Genomic DNA, 14607 nt, shown 5'->3' with positions numbered 1-14607 from the left:
GTCTGTGAAACTGAATCATTTCTGTTTTCATCAGTTTGGACTTGAGGTGTCATATTTCCATAAAAATAAATATTAGAATCCTGTTAAAAATATTTTTAGTTGTAACAGAAAATGCAGGTAATAACAAAGATTTATTTTAATATTAAGCGTTAAGGAAAGCTTTTGTTTAGCTATTTTTGCGCATTTAAAACCTATTGGGCCCCTAATGTGAGGTACCTATTAAAAGTGATTAATATTTTTAGAATCCAAATGAAGATACAGAATGGAACGACGTCCTCCGGTCCAAAGGTATCTTACCGCCCAAGGAAAAAGAGATTTCCGAAGATGAAATCGTTAATATGATTGAACAAACGATACAGACAAAACAGCAAGAAAGTGAGTACAAATATTTGAGGTTATGTACACCTGTTTACTTATTGCCTGTTATGTTATGGGTACTAAGATAACTGATGAATATTTTTATAAATGTAATACACATAAATACTTATTATATGCGGATAAACACCAAGACACTGAAAAACATTCATGTTCATCACACAAACATTTTCCAGTCGTGTAAATCAAACCCACTGCCTTGGAATCACTGGGTCAACAGACTGTCAAATAAAAAAAATTATGCATTGGATACATGATATTTACACAAGTTAATGGCTGATCAGGAAAACTTGTCCTTTCCTCAATTTCTTTGCCGTATTGTATATGTACTTATCTATGCTTTTTAATACTTTTCTTTTTGTTCTATGTACTTTTTGTGGTGTGCAATAAAAGTATATTCATTAATTCAAAGTGTTCGGGAGTATTTACAAAATTTCAAGTAGACCTGCTTTATAAGCAATTTTTGTGAAGTATGTCTGTTTGTAGTGTCTCTACCACTTCTTTGCAAAGTCAGTCATTGCTCTTCTACTTCTACAGTAGTTCGTTCTGGTCATTGTGACTAAAATCTGATTTCAATTGTCACCTAAGAGTCTGGAGCTAGTTACCTAAGCCCAGCATCTGTATTGTGGGTTAAGCTCACAAATAAAGTTGCTGGGCTATGGTAACTAGTCCACTGTCTGTAAACAAAATAAAATTTCCTTTATTGCAGAAAACAGGTCATGAAATGGCTTGTTTCTGATTTCTCTGTCTTTTGACAAAGGCCTCCAGTTGACACTATTGGACTGTTTGGATGTCATCCTACCATCATTGTAGCTGCCTTTCTCTTTTCTGCTTGGTACCAAGTACCAAAGTGTCCCCCTTTTGCTCCATTTTTGAGGCTGCATCTAAGTAGGTGCTCAGTCCACCTCCACTTTATATATTGTATGTTTTGATCCTAATATTTTCATTTTGGATCCAGTCTGTTAGCTTTGCTCCCAACATGCTTCTCTCCATTGCACACATTTATCTCTGTGGTGCTTAGTAATAGACCAAGTTTTGGCACTTGGCACTTAAAGCTGTTGGTTGGTTATTTTCGCTAACGTGTGATAATAACCTTTAAAGTGCCTTTTAATCTGCATTAGAGCTATGTGGTGGAGGGATGCTCTAAAATCTTCCTTGTTTTATTACAGGCCTATTTTTCACAAGAGGGAGGTTTTATAAAGAGTTTGTTTTGTCACTGATGTTCTGAGATAAAACTAATGGCTAATCAGTAATTATACAACAACCAAAATGTGTGATTTCCGTTACTTATAAATACACTGTGCAAACTTATGAGGATATATATATGATATAATATACACTTTTTTAGAGGACAAACAACTCTCAGAGTTGGATCTTGATGGTTTGGATGAACTGGAAGATTCAGAAGATGAGGCAGTTATAGAGGAATACAGGAGGAAGAGGATAGCAGAACTGAAGAAGCTGTCAGAAAAGCCCAGGTTTGGAGAAGTAAGGGAGGTGTCTGGGCAGGACTATGTGCAAGAAGTAAACAAGGCTGGTGAAGGCATCTGGGTGGTGATACACTTATACAAGCAAGGGTAAGTATCTAATCAAAATAATTAATGTATATTAACACTGAAATTTGATTCAAAAGTTCCTGGGGGTTCATCTAGAGACCAACCAAATTTTACACTATTAAAGCATCTGTAAAAATATTTATACTATCATTCTTGTAAGTAGTAAATAAATAAAACTTATATTTCCTTAGTTAAAGATGAATGCATTACCTTGAACTTTTTTGCGGTCAATAGTAATTAATAGTAAATTTCATTAAATAATTGACTTTGTGACAATCCTAATTTGGTTATATACTTTCTTGCAGCATTCAACAGTGTGCGCTCATAAACCAGCATATGAAGCAACTGGCAGCTAAGTTTCCTTACACCAAATTCTTGAAAGCCATCGCACAGACATGTATACCAAACTTCCCGGAGAGGAACCTACCTAGTCTGTTTGTCTACTTCGAAGGGGATATGAAGAAACAGTTTGTTGGGCCGCTTGAGTTGAGAGGCACTGCACTTACATGTGATGGTAAAGACAAAATTTCTTAAATAAAATGGACCTGTGAGGCACTTTTAAATTTTTTTCATTATATGTGTGGTGATGACTATATTGGTGAACTTAAAACTAAAGCTATGGTGCTTCCAACACACCTAATAAATATACATTTTAGCAGATGGACACGTTATTATATCCCCCGATTATACGCCCTGTCAGGGGATATCATTTTTGTCTCACAGTTGTTTTAACTTTTAAATTTATTTGCCACAGAATATAATAATAATAATTATGATGTGAAAGTTAGTTTTTATTCTTGATTTTTCATTTTTTTACATTTTGTTCCAGAGCTCGAATATATATTGGGTCAAGTAGAAGCAGTTGATACAAATATAAAGGAGGATCCCAGACCAAAGATAAAAGACAAAATGTTCACAGATCTCGGATCAAATGACTGGTAACAAAGTAACATCACCACAAAGTTGTTTCATACATGAAACTAAAGTGTACTTTAAGATATTGGTGCTATAGATTAAAGCTTCTGGATTGCTGGGTTTCTTTGCTTGTGTCGCGAAATATTAATTAAATTATATTCTGATTGTTTAGAAATATCCAACAATGGAAATGATTGAGATCTGGTGTTAAGAAGCTTTACAGCTTCTTACATTAACTTACATCTGGACTAAACTATATTCATTCAAATATGTATGGAAGTGTATTGAACTCCTTTGGAGAGAAGTTTTAGTTGGAATGGTGATATATTATCACAAAAATAATTCTCTATGAAGCTAAAATTATATCACACTTGCAACTGCAATAAATGGCGTCAGTTATGACGGTTATTGTATAAAGAGATTTTGGGTATGAATGAATTTGACAGCATCATGGCACAGTTTCAAGTATTACCAAATATTATTAAAATCTTGTGACAAGAAAAGTATTTATTTTCATATTTTATGATTATTATATAATTTATTAAAATACCTTAAATACCTATATGACTTTGTTTTATTCTATAAATTTTATTTATCACCTTCGCTATTTATATCAATTTGACATTTATCATAGAAGGCAGGGATAGACCGCTTCTCACAGTAAACCCACCTTGCTGCTAAAATATGAGGATTTCAATTGAAACTCTAAAAGTAGTAAATTAATACCGTATATTTAAAGCTAATGTATATTTACATACTCCTAAACTAGATGTTAATGGTCGCGATTTCGTGAAATTTGTGGTGGCACACGACGTAACTGCGACATTAAAATTAAATAACAAATTCGTTACCTCCATACTAATCGTCGTGGATACCACCCGCAAATCCATGACAATGCCGAACATGTTGGGTTATAACGTAGAACCACTAACTTACCTGGCCCGTATTCAGTGTCAGCGTTGGGGTTATTGCAAAATGACAAAATGGCAATACACTGTGACTTCGTAATTGATACTTAAATGGCAGTATTATGCAAATAAACATCTATTTATAACGAATAGCTGGACCATCTGCATTTCAGTCTTGGTTTTCAGTTCCAATTTTGGTAGGGCCGGTAAGAATGTATACTTGGCTCTATGCTTATTTAACCTATTTAGTTTCGCGGTGTTTAACAATGTCAGTTTAGTGGTATTTAACAATGGTTTTGCAGTAAATAATTAACTCAGTATTTTTTGTTGTAAAGACGTTACTTTTGCAGTATTTAACAATGTCAGTTTCCCGGTTTTTAAAAGTGTACATTCGCGCTATTGCATTAGGTTCGTTTTGGGGTTTGTAATGTGTTTCCCAGTTTATATTTAAGAATGTTACTTTCGGGGTGTGTGAAAGTGGAAATTTTGCTGTATTTAAAAATACAAGTGTTTTCAACATTGTTACTTTCGCGCTATTTTGCCAATGTCTATTTCGCGGTATTGAACAATGTTAGTGTCGCGATGGCTAACGATGCTTGGCACCTCGAGCGGCGCTCAGCAGCCCCGGTTAAGGTTGATGGTGGCGACGCACTTGGCGATGCATGGCTCGACGGGCAGGCGCGACTTCATGCCCAGCTCGAACACGCGCATCAGGATCCTCGCCGCGTGCTCCTGCATGCCCACCACCAGCTCCGGCAGCTTGTCCACCGCGGACTGCGCCACCTCCGGCTGGCTCGAGTCCAGGCACTCGAGGATGGCTTGCAGGCCTGGGGGGCACACATTTTTTTTTTAATAGTAATAACCAGCCTTGTGGTGACGGCAGGTCAGAATACAGTTGTCTCCACCCCTCTTTTCGCGGGTGTCGTACGAGGCGACTTAGGGAATGTAACAAACAGCAGAGTCATCTGTGCTACTGCTACCATCTGCGATCACCAGCCCGTTCGCCCAACGCGCCGATTATGGCAAAACCCTGCTTTTTGGAGAGGCCTTTAGTCCATCAGTGGACAGTTTTAGGCTATTGATTATGATGAATAACTAGCTGTTGCCCGCATTATTTTTGTTCGTTCACAAATTACTTCACTTATAGTCTTAGTGAGTATTGACTGGTCAAATACATGGCCCAAATAATGATAAGTGGAAAACCATATCCTATAAACAGAGCATGCAAGGAACACGTTCTACAAAGTTCCGCCCTTTGTCCGTCAGCCTGAGGCGTAGGTGTTAAGTGTCTATAGTTACATCGGCAACCACGCCCTTCAGATTGGAACACAGCATTACAACAATATTGCTTAGCGCCGTGGTAGTTCTTTCCCCCAAGAGCTGTCACAAAAATCCTCTGCTACTACTAAAGTTAGTCGTCTCACTGTATACTCATGGCACATGATATGGTAGCGCGTTTACCGGGGTGCAGGTCGGGAGCCGCCGGCAGCAGTTTCGCGAGCAGGGACAGCGCGGCCGTGCGCAGCGGCGCGTGCGGGTGCGCGGCCAGCGGGGCCACCGCGCGCAGCAGCGCGTCCGCCGCCCGCGCGCCGCCCCACGCGCCCCCGCGCCTCACGCCCCACGCCTCCACTTCCTGCGTGGGAGAAGGACAAGACGATTCAACAAAAATGTCACACCATTTAGAAATGCCTGTTATAACTACGGTTTATACCACATCGCTAAAGGATATGAATATCTCTTTCGCTGTGAGAAGCTAAAACAAATCTGCCACTAGCCCACGGGAAAACGACAATGTACACATCGCCATCTAGCCCTTAAGGTAAGCGTAGTACTGAGATGACTGATGAATATTTTTTAATGAATAATATACGTAAATAATTATAATATACATATAAACTCCTAGAAACTGAAAAACAGTCGAAAGAGCAAGTACTGAGTTTCTTGCCGGTTCTTCTCAGTACAATCAGCATTCCGAATCGGTTGTAGATTCACAGCTTTAGCTTCTCGATTAAAGGCCTAGGTACGCTTGCGGGGTTGCAAACTTAAGTCAGGATGGTTGAGAGTTAAAGTAATTTTATAAAGTGGGTAAATAATAATTAAACTTTTGATAACTATAAATTCATATTGGCCAGATATTTTATTAAATTGATTAGGATTTTTACAAATACCCTAATAATTATTAATTACTTAATAGATGTGACTATATTCTAAACGAATACCCAGCTCTGTGCTAAATTTCATCGAAATCCGTTCAGCCATTCCAGCAGCATCTATCGAAACTCTGGCATTTCTATTTTATTCTCTCGTATACATATTACTAATTTAAAATGTAACTTACATTTTATGTATTGAGTAAATGTTTCGCAGAGTAATCGAGTACCTGGTTTTACTTGGTTTCATTGTAGCCAATACTAGTACACCCGTGTACTAGTATTGGCTTTTATGCAAGTTTAGTACGTTTTGTATACAGGTCGCTAGGGTCTTTTATGCAAGCTTAGATCGGTCAAAAGTGTCTTTTATGCAAGTTTAGTATTTCTGGTATACAGGTCGCAAGTGTCTTTTATGCAAGTTAAGCACGTGTCGTACACATGTCGCTAGGGTCTTTTATGCAAGTTAAGTACCTCTCATATACAGGTCGCTTGTGTCTTTTATGCAAGTTTAGTATGTAAACCTCTACGGTTTCAACAGTGACGTGCAGAAGGTTTTTATCCAAATCATGCATAAAGAAAGAAACTGTTTTATCCAATAAGGTACTCTAAAATCAGCTCCTATTATGGAGAATGAATTTGTATAATTTAAATTATGAAAAGCTAAAATGCTTTTCATACAGACTTATTCGGCAGAGTTCGAGTAATTAAAAGACTGCCGAGTATAACGAGTACCGAGTAATATACGAGTACTCAGTCTATTACTGGACGTCAGAGTAGGCAGTGCTTTTGTGCATGTCATTTAATGGATTTTATAGCCTCATTATTTGTGCCAGTGTCAGCAGTGGCCCGAACATCGGGGGATATAGCAAGAGTGCAGCACGTCACCTGCAGCAGCCAATGTAGCTCTGGCGGCGGCGCAACGCGGCGACGTAGCTCGTGCAAGGCGTGCGGCGGCGGGGCCACCGACGCGGGCGGGCCCTCTGCGCCCATCAGCCCGCTGAGGGCAGCTTGCGACCTGCAAACAATAGCGCGCTCGTTAAACATTGCCCCTCCTTTCCCCTGCTCGCGCCCATAACCACTCCCATCCTCACCCCGTCCCTCAGCGCAACCCTTCCCCGTGGCGCCTCTTCTTGCCTTACTGGTCCCTCTCATCCTTTCGCACCAGTGGCTCGGAGCGTGATTCTCATACCGAACCAATTGGATCTCTATCTTCAATAGTGAAGTCGTAGTTCTCGATGGGGGAGAATATACTCACTTGCTTTATAACAGCGAAGGAAAAACATTTTGAGGAAACCTGAAAGTTCTCCATAAAGTTCTCAAAAGGCGAAGTCCTCCAATCTGCACTGGGCTGGCGTGGTGGACTTCGGTCAAAACCCTTCTCACTGTGGCAGGAGATCAGTGCCACACATTCCGTGGGTGTGAAGTGAGACTTTCCATTGTTTTTGGACACAATGCACTGCGTGGAATATCGGCTAAATACCCTTATTTATGTTCTTAATAATGTGGCGTAGCTAAAGTGTGAATGCCCTCTTCAGACTATCTCCGTGTTTGTGAAATATTCTGTCTCTATTTTTCTATTTGTCTTTTTCTTATTCAAATTCAAAAATTATTTATTCATGTAGGCCTATCACAGGCACTTATGAAGCGTTAATACGTTAACAAGTGTTCATAAGCGTTCTATTTTTGAATCCAACATAAAATGAGAGGTTTAAATTTAATGAGCCAACTACTAAAGCGTCTTTAGCAGGGCGTAGGTCAGGAGCCGCCGGCAGCAGTGTCGTAACCTGTAGTGTGGCAGTACTCACGCCACGGTGTCCCGGTGCGCGGCCAGCAGCGCGGCGGCGCGGGCGGGGCGCGCGGCGCGGTAGCGGCGCAGCAGGGCGGCCACGCGGTGCGCCAGCGAGCCCGAGCCGGCGCCGCTCTCCTTCACCATGGTGAGGAAGCACTCCAAGATGTTGTGGACCTCCTCGCTGCGGGCGAGCCAAACACGTCACGCGACTTCATAAGGTAGCAGAGCCAATAAAAAGTTAAAATAGAAAGGACGGAAATGCTCACATAGGAATGATTTAAAGAGTTCACGAGAATTACTTCTCGTTTGAAATGGGAAAGACCAACATTAAGTGCTTATAACAAAAAAATAGGAACAATAAGAATTTCCCATCTGAAGGGCTACGGTACGCTTACTTTGGGGTTAGATGGCGATGTGTGTAATGTCCTAGTATATTTATTATTCTACTAGCTATTGCCTGCGACTTTGTCTGCGTTTAATTTTGTTTTTTGATATGGCATTCAATTTAGCTGTAGTTCTAAAAAAAATTAAAGTATTCAGTATCGCTAAGCCTTAAATGAGAGGTTTGCTGCTGTCCGCTGAGGACAGCTGTCTGTCCGTCCTCTATATCCAACTACATTCATCCGATCTGCACAAAGTTTTGGCAAAATTAAACACATATTATAACCTCTGTAGTACAAAAATAATTATTTAAATCGGTTATAATTTGTCGGAGTTATGGTGTAAAATCGTCAAACATTTTCATCCCCTCTCCCCAAGGAACCGAGCTTAATGTCGGGATAAAAAGTATCCTATATTACTTTTAATACTTCCAAAAATATGCGTACAAAGTTTCATGAGGATCGGTTGAGTAGTGTTTGCGTGAAAGCGTAAGAAACAAACTTTCATTGACATTTATATTAGTAGGGATAATTATGTACCTGGCGGCGGGCGCGAACAAGTCATCGTCGGGCAGGATCTCGAGCGCGGCCAGCAGGTGCTGGTGTTGCTGGTGCGAGCGGCCGCGAACGCCGCGCAGCAGCGCGCCCGCCAGCGGCAGCGCGCGCTCGCCCGCGCCGCGGCAGCGCGCCCACACCGCGCGCGCGTTGGCCTCCGCGCGACACATCCTGCGCGCACGCATGTATGGATACCTAATCTCCACTATGAAGCGCTCATACGTACAACATGGTAAGTCAAAGACTATTATTTCTTTATCCAAATAGGCACATAGATGACACTTTTGATGCGTGTAATGTACGCATGTACGTAATGTAAAATATGACATTGAAGTGATTTGTGTAATGAACTTAAAACTAAAGTTACGAGGGTTCTAACTGTTTACGCGCCCTGGTCTACGAAGAGGCAAGGTTAGGTGATGGCTAGAATTGCATTCGTTAACTTAAACTATAAAGTAAGAGCAATACCGAACATACTTCGCATACCGAAGCTTACCAGACAACTACCCACACCGGCGGTCACGGTACCAGTAGGTTAACTCTAAATACTAATTCAACAATGCTTTACTCTGTTATTCGTAATGAATACGTTTTTGCGGCACTTGCGTTTGAGACATGCCCATGGTCTTCAGACAGAAAAATTATTATTAACATCGTGTCCCAAAAATTGGTCTTGACGTCTGGTGACCCAAGAGCTAAGTCTTACAATTCAAAGGGTCAATAGGCCCAGCATTTTAAGTACCATGCCCATAAGTTAACAGACGGTTTATATATTTTGAAAATAATAATGTGAGTTCTGTAATGATTTTCTTATTATTATTGTATTTAACCTTAATAAAGTTAAAATAATGCTTTATTCATGTAAACCTTATCACAGGGACTTATGAAGTATTCACTTAATATATTATTGTAGTTATATTTTTATGCACATAAATTAGGTAGTAGTGACAGAGCTCGTGGGTAGAGTGAGTAGGGGCATGCCCTGCGAAGTGTTGCTCTGTTTATGGACGATGATTCCTCTTATCATTAGGTGGACCGTCAATTATTACTACAAAAAAAAAAAGATTCCAATGTCCGTTTTTACTGAAGCTGGAATCACCTGAATCGAATGCCTAACGATATAGACGATGTTTATAGAAAAAAAAACGTTTCTCCAAATATTGCATGGTAACTTTTGGTCAAATGTATATGTATGTGTAGGAATATCCTTAGATTGGGCATTACTAACAACGAAGAAGGCAATGTATAAAACAACTAGCGGACCCGCGCGACTTCGTCCGCGAATAAGTCGACTTAAAAAAAACACGTCAATTATGCCTATCCAAAAAACCACGTCAAAACTCCGCTGCGCGGATTTTAAAACACAGATAGGGAAAAAATTTCGATGCTATCCTGTAGAAGCTGTTTGCTTTTACGGGATAAAAAGAAGCCTATGAGCTATGCCAGACTATATTGTAGGTATCTTTGCCAAATTTTAGCCAAATCGGTTCATTCGTTGTGGCGTTAAAGCGTAACATACACCCATCCATTAATACATCCATCCATCCATCTATTCTCACATACTTTCGCATTTATAATATTAGTAGATGATACGCATGCATTCGATCGTTGTCCCAAATGCCTTGCGACTTGCTGTTATCTGTGAAGAATTATGTCCTTGATCTCCTATAATATTCATTAGATCTTCATTAAAATTAGACGATACATGCTTAGTAGTACAAAAAAGAATGATTAAAATTGGTGCAATTTTAATGGAGATATGAAGTAAAATTGATAAAAATTTCATCCCATATCCCGTAGGAAACTTATTGTTTATCGGGATAAAAAGTATCTTATATGTTGACCCGGGATATCAGCTATGACTATACCAAATTTTATTTAAATACGTTGAATAGTTTTCACGTGATGCCCAGACAGACAGACAAAAATTAAATAAAAATCTGTTTTGGACTTATCGATTTTGAAACAGAAATCTTCCGATTACAGTTTTGTTATAAGTGTAGATTACATTGTTCATCGTTAGTGCAAACTGCTGAGTTTCTTGCGGCTCTTTGAGGAATCATCCTTCCTCCGGAGGAACCGGTGGTAGAATCACTACTTACTAACTTGACGTTTCAAAAGTGCTTATAAAATGAGTTTTGAATTTTGTTTTTGAGTGAAAACGGGTATGTTTCTATTTGCCGTGCCTTAACTCCTTTCTTGCTCCAACGCTAGACTAAGATCTACTGTAGGAAGTTTCACAGTTCAAGGCAGCAATTTCAGACGGTTTCTAGCGGCTCGTTAGATGTCGTCTGTCCACCCTGTCACACGCGGTGTTATGCGTCCGTGGCGCTGATGCGCAACGCTCGCCCGCGGAGTCTAGGCCACTAGGGTCAAGGCGCGAGGGTTACTGACTTCTGCGAGTGCTCCTTAGAGTGGTGTTGCGGCGGCGCGGCCAGCGTGGTGAGCAGCGCGTGCGACACGCGGTCCGTGGCGCTGGTGGAGCGGCGCGCGGCGGCCTGCAGGCGCTCCGGCGGCGCGGACGGCGGCGCGGCGGGCGGCCGCTCCGAGCACTCGCGCAACAACTGCAGCACCTTCGGCACCTAAGGTACACGCACCACCAGGGGCATTGGTTATTGTTTGTTATTATTAGGTACACATAACACAGGTGATAACTAAATATAAGTAATTACAAGATTTGTTCTAAGCCCTATATGTGTACACGACTTAGATTTAAATTAAATAAAAAGTAAAAATTGAATTAAAGTTGAAACGGAAAATAAATACTTAAAAAATAAAATATATATAGATTTTAAAGTTATATGGCTAGTGTAAAAAAGTTTTGTGGAATAGTGCTTAATAATTTGATAGCTTCGCCAGAGGTTTAGCCATGTGGCTCGATAACATTTAAGGGAAACGACAATCTCTCCCTGTGCGGCTCGCACTTCGATTTGTGCCGATGTTGAATAATGGAATAACGAGTGTGATAAGCCTGTTGCTACTATAACACTGCGTTACAATCTTTAGTAGGAAAGGGGAACAACTAGTAATGCAATAAAATGGGTTTTCTTCGTAACTTGCGATCTTTCAACTTACCTTCATGTACAGCAGTACTAAGAGCAATGGATGCGCTTTCGAAGCAGCCAGAGCTGCGGCTAGCAACGCGTGCGGAGCGGAGCAACATCGTAAGATGAGCGGTAACCGTGCTTCGATGCTTCTGCGCGCTGCTTCGAGGCCCTCTGACGCTTCTGCTTCGCTCGCTTCTTCGCTCACGTATTGGATGAGGACGTCAAGCTTGAAAAAAAAGATAGTTGAAAACAAAACCTAATAGTTTTCTCTACTATACTTATTTCACCTAAGCCATTTTTTTGTAAACGTTGAACTTTTTACACGAATGGAGTTTTCAAAACAAGTTTATCTGAAGACTTATTGATTGACAGTCCGTTTAAGAAATCAGTTCAATACGTACGACGAAATTGGAACCCTCAGCGGTCTACTGCGCTTTTTGAGCGAGCTTGGATGTATGGACTTTTATTTGCAGCGTGGTTAGTGAAGGGGGTAACGACAAACAGCAAAGAAACAGCAAGGTTACTCACAGATTCGAAGTTCTTAGTTCATAAAAAGTCTGAACTATTTAGAGTAATAATTCAAATGAGAGGAGAGTTGTCGACCTCTCAGGAGTATAGAATAGGAAGAAGAGTCATTAAGGTAAGTAACAGCTTTGTTATCATTAATTCAATGAATGCCTTTTGAATTGGGTTTTTTATCTATTGAGCAAGAAGTGCACGGCTTACATCTTCAGAATTGTCTTTACTTCTGTCAGTCTAAAAAATTAAAGATGTATCATCTGCAAACAGTACAATGTCACAAGTGCCAATAATAGAAATGGACCCAAAATTGAGCCCTGTGGGACACCAATTAAGGTTGATGGACCATGAACTTTAACACCTACGCGTCAGATTGATGGACACAGGGCGGCAATTTCCAGGACGTGTCCCTGCGAAGTGTTGATCTCTTTATTGAGGTTTTGCACTTATCAGGTGGGTAATTTGATAGGTCTGACAATCATGACTATAACTACAAATGTAGGAACTGGGTTCTTTACGTGCAGTAACCGACCTAGAAGTAAAAGAAGAAGCCAGTGAAGGTCAGTAACCTGCGCATGCGTCAGCCGCAGCGAGTCCTCCGGCGTGTGGTGCTTGGGGGTGGCGCGGTCGCGGCCCTGCCACACTCGCGGGCTGCCTATCAACGTCTCCGCAAAGTCTAGCACGGAAGTGGCCGACCAGCCGCTATCGTGAGAAAGATTATTTGCACTATTATTGAAGATCAATCTAATTGACAGTTTTCATAGCCCCCGATGCAAACACAACAACGAGGTTTCATAACTTTGACGTGTCTCTCTGTCTGTGGCATCGGGAGGTCGCCGCCGCAAAATGACGGATTTCAAATTTTTGCACAATTCCGTCAATATGGTTATCAAATGACAGTGATTGACTGTGAATACTGTTCACTTTAATAAATTTCAAATCCATGATGGCCGCCATCACATATATTTTTATCACAACTCTCACGTTATGGGTATCAATTGAAATGTTTTACGTTTATAATATTTCAATTACTTTGGGTCAAAGGGGTTTTAATATTTATAATCTAATTCCCATCACCCACTAAAGAGGACAATTAGTCTCCTCTTAGTATGAGTGTTAAGGCCGTAGTCAACCGCGCTGGCGAAGTGCGGATTGGTAGACTTGATTTTTGTGAATGGTCTTGTCTCCTAGCCTTGCAGGTTCTAAAGTATTCGATGTCTGGTAGGGCCCGCACTCGTGGCCGGTTGGTACTCGCGTGCACTCACGCGGGCTGCAGCAGGGCGGCCAGGCAGGCGTGCAGCGTGCGCCACGACGCGCGGTGCGCCAGCAGCGTGACCAGCAGCGGCCGCCAGCTGCCGCCGCCGCGCACGAACATCAGCCGCATCTGCACACAAGTCATCGTCGCTTTTGATCTCGTGCTCAATGCCGACATCTTGCACCCAGTCGCCGACTGTGTTTATTCCACTACAAGTGAGGCTCTGTCTCCAATCTCAGTCTGCTACGTATTGTAAGTGATGATGGCAATGATCTTAGATGGCAGCGGGCTAACCTAAACTAGCTACCCGACCCTCGGTTAACCATCACCCATAGCGACGGTCCGAAAACAGACCTGACCAGAGAAAATCCAAATAAGACGAGTGCATAATTTGGCGTTGGTATAAAACCAACGCCAAATTACAGCTTTCTAGTACTTAAGTCTCAGAGCAACGCCTGTCGAAGTTTACTTGTTAACTTTGGAGACCTAAAAGACGTTAAAAGTTAAACGTAAAAGCAGGCTCTTTTCGTGAGTCAATTTCTCCTGATATTTTATATTTTAAGTTTCCCAACTTTAATTAAACATACACCTGACATTGGCTAATCTGTGTTAAGCAAGAAGAGAAAAAAAAACCTAAAAGTATTGCACCGCACCTGTGTGCCGAGCGTCTCGCGCTGCAGCTCGGACAGCCAGTCCAGCAGCAGGCCGCAGCCCAGCCCGCGCACGGACAGCACGTGCGCCGCCTGCTTGCTGCACTTCTCGTCTTCCTCTACCTTTATCTGTGACATTACAACTGCATGAAATACTTCATATCAATCCATTACCGGCCCACTACAGGGCACGTGTCTCCTTCCACAACGAGAAGGGTTCAGAGTGCTAAGTGTGAGATTTTTTACCTACGTTAATTTACTCGATCACCGGAAAGTTAACTACGATTTATATGGCATCGAAGAAGCGTCATCAAGTGACATCATCATGTCAACCAATCGACGACCACTGCTGGACATAGGTCTTTTGTAGGGAGTTCCACAATACACGGTCCTGGGCCGCTTGCCTCCAGCGGCTCCCAGCGACTCGTCTGATGTTATCTATCCACCTCGTTGGGGGCCGACCTACGCTGCGCTTACCGGCGCGGGGTCGCCATTCCAGCACCTTAAG

The 14607-nt window shown here is 41.5% G+C and overlaps 2 protein-coding genes across 2 annotated transcripts in view; one reads left to right on the top strand and one right to left on the bottom strand.

Moving 5' to 3' along the window:
• On the top strand, positions 1–3364 carry LOC120632334 (viral IAP-associated factor homolog). The gene is made up of 5 exons (XM_039902181.1): positions 1–117; positions 243–375; positions 1724–1952; positions 2237–2445; positions 2761–3364. The coding sequence occupies exons 1-5, from the start codon at positions 112–114 to the stop codon at positions 2871–2873; spliced, it is 690 nt and encodes a 229-aa protein (XP_039758115.1). The 5' UTR covers positions 1–111; the 3' UTR covers positions 2874–3364.
• Positions 3365–3558: 194 nt separating this feature from the next.
• LOC120631991 (integrator complex subunit 1) overlaps positions 3559–14607 on the bottom strand; it is a 37096-nt gene continuing 26047 nt past the window's right edge. Inside the window, exons 27-36 of the mRNA XM_039901719.1 lie at positions 14103–14228; positions 13460–13578; positions 12764–12896; positions 11704–11901; positions 11023–11210; positions 8614–8799; positions 7710–7874; positions 6790–6919; positions 5216–5387; positions 3559–4581 (exon numbers count right to left, since the gene is read on the bottom strand). Of these exons, the coding sequence (XP_039757653.1) occupies positions 4370–4581; positions 5216–5387; positions 6790–6919; positions 7710–7874; positions 8614–8799; positions 11023–11210; positions 11704–11901; positions 12764–12896; positions 13460–13578; positions 14103–14228 (1629 nt within the window). The 3' untranslated portion in view covers positions 3559–4369. The remainder of the gene's footprint in view (positions 4582–5215; positions 5388–6789; positions 6920–7709; positions 7875–8613; positions 8800–11022; positions 11211–11703; positions 11902–12763; positions 12897–13459; positions 13579–14102; positions 14229–14607) is intronic.

Source organism: Pararge aegeria, chromosome 19 (genome assembly GCF_905163445.1).
Source record: "Pararge aegeria chromosome 19, ilParAegt1.1, whole genome shotgun sequence".
Lineage (NCBI taxonomy): Eukaryota > Metazoa > Arthropoda > Insecta > Lepidoptera > Nymphalidae > Pararge > Pararge aegeria.
Note: the sequence above shows the minus strand (reverse complement) of the source record. Positions and strands in the feature narration are given on the sequence as shown.